Here is a 6,210-nt window from a genome sequence, read left to right as displayed (position 1 = left end):
GGGGTAGGTTTGGGGGGTAGGTTTGGGGGGGTTGGTTTGGGGGTAGGTTTGGGGGTAGGTTTGGGGGTAGGTTTGGGGGTAGGTTTGGGGGTAGGTTTGGGGGTAGGTTTGGGGGGGTTGGTTTGGGTGTAGGTTTGGGTGTAGGTTTGGGGGGGTTGGTTTGGGGGTAGGTTTGGGGGTAGGTTTAGGGGGTAGGTTTTGGGGGGTCGGTTTTGGGTTAGGTTTAGGGGGTAGGTTTGGAGGGTTGGTTTGGGGGTTGGTTTGGGGGTAGGTTTGGAGGGGTTGGTTGGGGGGTAGGTTTTGGGTTAGGTTTAGGGGGTAGCTCTGGAGGGTTGGTTTGGGGGTTGGTTTGGGGGTAGGTTTGGAGGGGTTGGTTTGGGGGTAGGTTTGGGGGGGTAGGTTTGGGGGGGTAGGTTTGGGGGGTAGATTTGGGGGGTAGGTTTGGGGGGTAGGTTTGGGGGGTAGGTTTGGGGGGGTTGGTTTGGGGGTAGGTTTGGGGGTAGGTTTGGGGGTAGGTTTGGGGGGGTTGGTTTGGGTGTCGGTTTGGGGGGGTTGGTTTGGGGGGTAGGTTTGGGGGGTAGGTTTTGGGTTAGGTTTTGGGTTAGGTTTAGGGGGTAGGTTTGGAGGGTTGGTTTGGGGGTTGGTTTGGGGGTAGGTTTGGAGGGGTTGGTTTGGGGGTCGGTTTGGGGGGTAGGTTTGGGGGGGTAGGTTTGGGGGGGTAGGTTTGGGGGGGTAGGTTTGGGGGGGTAGGTTTGGGGGTAGGTTTAGGGGGCAGGTTTGGGGGGGTAAGGTTGGGGGGGTTGGGGTAGCTGGTGCTGGAGGTTTGGGGATCCCCTATCAGTACATGGCCAGTAAGGTGCCCCCACTGGGGTCTCCCCCCTCCCTTTTTCTGCCACATTCTGAACCATCTCCTCTTTTCCCAATTTCCCCCGTTTCCCTCTCCCTCAGTTATTCTGCTTTTTAAACCTCCCTGGACCCATCTTGTGTTTCTTCACTTGTCCCGTTACCCACCCTCCTTTCATCATTTAATCGTTCCAGTCATCCAGCTCTACATTTTGTTCTTTCCTCACCCTCTTTCCACCAGCTGCACACTGGCTTGGAAATGGTTAAAGCTGATCTTTTAATCGCAATCATTTGGTTGTTATGAAGAATACACAATAAGTGAATATAATGGGGTTTAGCTGACCTCTGGTGGCATTGCTCACCTGTGCTTGGCTGCAGCAATGGGAAAATGTTGGGCTAGCCTTCTCGTTGACCATTTCACGCCATTGGTCAGGCACTGACTGTGGGGGTGTGGTCATTTAAATTGATATTTCAAAGAGGACGTTTGTAGATTGGTGCGTGTTTGTAAATTTTCGGCTCTGGGTCAGAGAAAAACTCAATACAGAACAGCTTTCTTTCTCTTGTTTCAAGACTTTGGACACAATGGAGGGCAGCATTAACAGCATGACACTGATAGTGTGATGTGTGACATGTAGATTGTATGTGTATAGTGAGGGGGTCCTGTTCTCTCTCTGGATTTCCACCTCATGAGGAGAGGGAGTCGGTGCTGTTTAGGTTTCACTCTGCTCTGTCTTCACTGGAGGTTTCTTTGCCTGGTCCTCATTGGGAGACTGGCTGAATCTCCTACAGTGACATGCTCCATCTGAATGGCAGGACCATAGAGAGAGATCAAACAGAGGGCCATGGATGTTCCACACATGGGCGAACTCTCCTGGGAAAATCCTGGAGGAGCACATGAAGAACTCGGCAGTGTAGCCTCCTGGTCACAGGAGGATGCAATTGGGGAATTGAAGTGAAATGGGCAAAAAAATGTAAACAAATTAGTAGCAATACCCTTGGTCAAGAATGGAAACCCTTGGGTTCTGAGAGGTGGATTGTCTAGTGGAAGTGTGACAGACATACAGAGCTAACCCAACCTATTGGTAGAGTTTGTACGGATTATTCTTTTCCTTTGTATTCAGTGATTTGTGTAGACTTGGTGCTGTTTGAGTTGGGTTCAGAGTGTTGAGGCTTGTGCCCTTGACCAATTTGCGTCCCAGTTCTTGACTCTTAGGAATGTTTTTACCACGTTAATCTTCAGACGTTAGTTACATTCACAGGCTATGTTATCCACTTGTACAAAGGACATTAAACCGTTCTGTCCCCATCTAAGGTTTGGTTCATGAGCTGTGAGTCAATTGGGTTTTATTTATATCAGGACAATGGAACAAAGTGTTAAACAATTATTGCACCTCTACTCTTTACAGATGGTTGGCATTTTTTGTTGAACAGTCTAAGTCTCTTAGAAAGGGATGATGTTGAGTCACTCTCTGACTGCCTCAGTCAGACAGCGGTCAGTGGCATCGCTGCACTCCAACCTTAATTTGCGAGTCTTTCTGGGATTGACCCAGGAGTTGTGAATGATTGTCCCACTCGGGGCTGGGTCCACCTGCAGGACGGACACTACCCGCTTCTTCATTTTGTTCTTGAGAACTTTCCGGAGTTTCTGCCTGGTGAAGGCGTAGAGGAGTGGGTGAAAGATGGTGGTACCATAGGCCATGACCAGGAAGCAGATTCTGAGCTTCACCAGCCAGTCACTCGGTCCCAGGCATAAAATGAGAAGGTTAACAATGGAAATAGGTGCCCAGCAGATCAGGAAGGTCGAGATGATTATCAGGGACATCTTGAAGACTCGTTTCTGTCGTTCCCGTCGGTCACGGTGGCGTTTCACAGCTCGACGGAGTGCAATGATCACTGAAACCGAGGCCTGAACTCCCAGTGGCAGAGGATTCTGACTGACCGGTGCAGAGGTCAGTCTCTTGCTCTCGTACTGGCTGCTGAGGGAGGTTGCTGATTTCTTCTTTGTCTTCTTCCTCTTCTTGTTTTTGTTTTTGTTTTTACGTTTTTGACTGCGTGTGAAGTGCGATCCGATGCGGATGTTCAGGGCTTGGAGTATCCTGGAGTAGGTTACTAGCATAACAGCCACTGCCACAAAGAAGCAAGGGATCTGAATGAAGAGGTGATAATACATTCCCAGCTCCTTGTGATACTCATTGACACTAACACAGAGCAGTGTTCGGTTCTGCCAGGCAGTACTGTGCAGTGGGTCACCAAAGAACTCCACCTCGATGAAGGGGACAAAAAATACCATCAGCGACACCACCCAGACCGAGGTCAGCAATAGGATTGTCCGGCTGGGTGTTAGGACCCTGTTGGCCGGTTTCACGGAGATGTCATACCTGTCGAGGCTGATCACCAGGACATTGACAGCTGTGGCGATGCTGGTAAACGTGACACATGCTTCATGGAAGCAGCAGATGAGAGCGACATTTCTCTCCAGTGGAATGAGGACGATGACGATAGTGAATGGGACACACACGAGGCAGATGATGATGTCCAGAACATGGAGGTTCATGGTGACGATATTGCTCACTGAATCCACTAGGTTGGACTGCATGCAGTACAAGATAAGCACAGTGAGGTTACTGCTGAATCCCAGGACAATCTCCAGCATTAGAAAGCTGGTCAGGGAGACTTGGAAGCTCACTGGGTACGAGACATACCAGCCCTCATTCAGAGCAGAACCATCCGTAGTCTCCAGCACAGTTTCATAATTATCCAATTCCATGGTTGCGTCCATCCTGGGATATCAGCATAGTCCCAGAAATGGCAATGGTTGTCGTTTCACCTGAAACAGACAGGAAGGAAAGGTAAAACTTCAACTCACTAGGGTTCAACTCCATCTTTACATCAATCCATTTTTGTAATTCCCTCACCCACTGCTCCCGTAGACAATAAGGGTTGAAATTGGACATGGGGTGGAGGAGGCTGAGATACAAATCTAGTGATATCAAATGCTTTTCCTGTTACACACTCCTCCTGTCCCATTGAATTAGATGGAACGGAATTTCTGGTTTGTGATATAACAGGCAGAAAATGCTTTTCCCGTTTTTTGTGCCCCTCCCTGTCCAAATTCAGTTTCACCCCCGCTGACTCTCAATGGGGCAAATTACACGAGTGGCAGTGCAGTGCCACACACTCAAGTGGCTGCTCTCCACGTGTGAGCCCAGTCAGTGAGTGTTGGGAAGATGCCAAGTGAGTGTTTCCCCTCCACTAGCAAATTGGAGGGGAGCAGTGCAGGTTCATCAGAACGATATCAGGGCTGAAAGGGTTACATTATGAGGGCAGATTGCAGAGCCTGGGCTTGTATTCCACTGAGTTTAGGAGATTAAAGGGTGAGGTGTTTAAGATGATTAAAGGAGTTGATCGGGTCGATAGAGAGAAACTATTTCCTCTGGTGAGGGGAGTCCAAAACAAGGGGGAAGAACCTTATTATCAGAGCCAGACCGTTCAGGGATGATGTCAGGAAGCACTTCTTCACACAAAGGGGAGTGGAAATTTGGAACTCTCTTCCCCCAGAAAGCTGTTGAGGCCGGGGGTCAATTGGAAATTTCAAAACTGAGATTGCTAAATTTTTATTGGGGAAGGGGATTAAAGGACTTAGAACCAAGGCGGGCAAATAGAGTTAAGATACAGATCAGCCATGATCTAATTGAATGGCAGAAGAGGCGTGAGGGGCTGAATGGCCAGCTTCTGTTCCTATGTAACAGGGTAGAGGGGCTGAATGGCCTCCTTCTGTTCCTATGTAACAGGGTAGAGGGGCTGAATGGCCGTCTCCTGTTCCTGTGTAACAGGGTAGAGGGGCTGAATGGCCTCCTTCTGTTCCTATGTAGTAGAGGGGCTGAATGGCCTCCTTCTGTTCCTATGTAACAGGGTAGAGGAGCTGAATGGCCTTCTCCTGTTCCTGTGTAACAGGGTAGAGGGGCTGAATGGCCTCCTTCTGTTCCTATGTAACAGGGTAGAGGGGCTGAATGGCCTTCTCCTGTTCCTGTGTAACAGGGTAGAGGGGCTGAATGGCCTTCTCCTGTTCCTGTGTAACAGGGTAGAGGGGCTGAATGGCGTCCTTCTGTTCCTATGTAACAGGGTAGAGGGGCTGAATGGCCTTCTCCTGTTCCTGTGTAACAGGGTAGAGGGGCTGAATGGCGTCCTTCTGTTCCTATGTAACAGGGTAGAGGGGCTGAATGGCCTTCTCCTGTTCCTGTGTAACAGGGTGGAGGGGCTGAATGGCGTCCTTCTGTTCCTATGTAACAGGGTAGAAGGGCTGAATGGCCTTCTCCAGTTCCTATGTAACAGGGTAGAGGGGCTGAATGGCCTCCTCCTGTTCCTCTGTTGCCAAGTCACTGTCTCTCGGAAGGAAATGCGATATGGGTTAAAGAACTGGGTTTCAAACTCACACTCTAATTTAATCAACTGTTTCAATGAGTTCCCACGAGAAAATGGTTTAATTTGGTAACTGTTTACCCAATGAACAAAGTCATCTTACTCTCGAATTATCTGTGCAAGAGTTTAAGAAACAACAGCAGCATCTGTGAGGTTCCAGTCCCTTAAATATCTGTTCAATTAAATGTACCCACGTTCCCTGAATCTACAAGATTGAAAAGGCCGGAGGGCTTTTCTCTAGAAAAGAGAAGGCTGAGGGGTGACCTGGTCGAGGTCTTTAAAATGATGAAAGGGTTTGATAGGGTACACATGGAGAAGATGTTTCCACTTGTGGAGGGACTAAAACTCGGGGCCATGATAGGGCAGGAATTGGGCAGAGGACAGGGGTAATCAGGAGGAGGGTAATGGGCAGGAAATGCAGCAGAGAAAGAGGGAAATGCACTCACTGACGTAAGTTTCCAGCTGTGTGCATTTTAACTTTAGGCCCTGATTTAAATACAGCACTTCCCTCCTGGGATGGGAGGCTGTGACTATCCTTGTGGGGTCAGTGCACGAAAGCCCCTCCTTTTACAACAACACCTTGTTGTCTATATTTACATAGCACGCGTAACATAGTAAAAATCCCAAAGTGCTTCACAGGAGTGATTATCAGACAAAATATGACACTGGGTTACATAAGGAGATATTGGGACAGGTGACCAAAAGTTTGGTTAAACAGGTGGTTTTTAAGGAGCATCTTAAAGGAGGAGAGAGAGAGGCGGAGAGGTTTAGAGAGGGAATTCCAGAGCTTAGGGCCCAGGCAACAGAAGGCACGGCTGCCAACAGTGGAGCAATTAAAATCGGGAACGCTCAAGAGGCCAGAATTAGAGGAGTGCAGATATTTCAGAGAGCTCTGGGGTTGGAAGAGATTATAGATAGGGAGGGGTGAGGCCATGAGGGATTGGAAAA

General features: G+C 49.0%; 1 protein-coding gene across 1 annotated transcript; it reads right to left on the bottom strand.

Moving 5' to 3' along the window:
* Positions 1–2,305: 2,305 nt before the first annotated feature.
* LOC137380433 (G-protein coupled receptor 22-like) lies at positions 2,306–3,622 on the bottom strand. The gene has a single exon (XM_068052361.1). The coding sequence runs from the start codon at positions 3,620–3,622 to the stop codon at positions 2,306–2,308; it is 1,317 nt and encodes a 438-aa protein (XP_067908462.1).
* Positions 3,623–6,210: the final 2,588 nt, after the last annotated feature.

Source organism: Heterodontus francisci, chromosome 19 (assembly GCF_036365525.1).
Source record: "Heterodontus francisci isolate sHetFra1 chromosome 19, sHetFra1.hap1, whole genome shotgun sequence".
Classification (NCBI taxonomy): Eukaryota; Metazoa; Chordata; class Chondrichthyes; order Heterodontiformes; family Heterodontidae; genus Heterodontus; species Heterodontus francisci.
This window is presented reverse-complemented; position numbering and strand designations above follow the sequence as displayed.

Coding starts and splice junctions, on each gene's coding strand:
- LOC137380433 (XM_068052361.1), bottom strand. CDS start 3,622: ATGGACGCAACCATGGAATTGGATAATTATGAAACTGTGCTGGAGACT.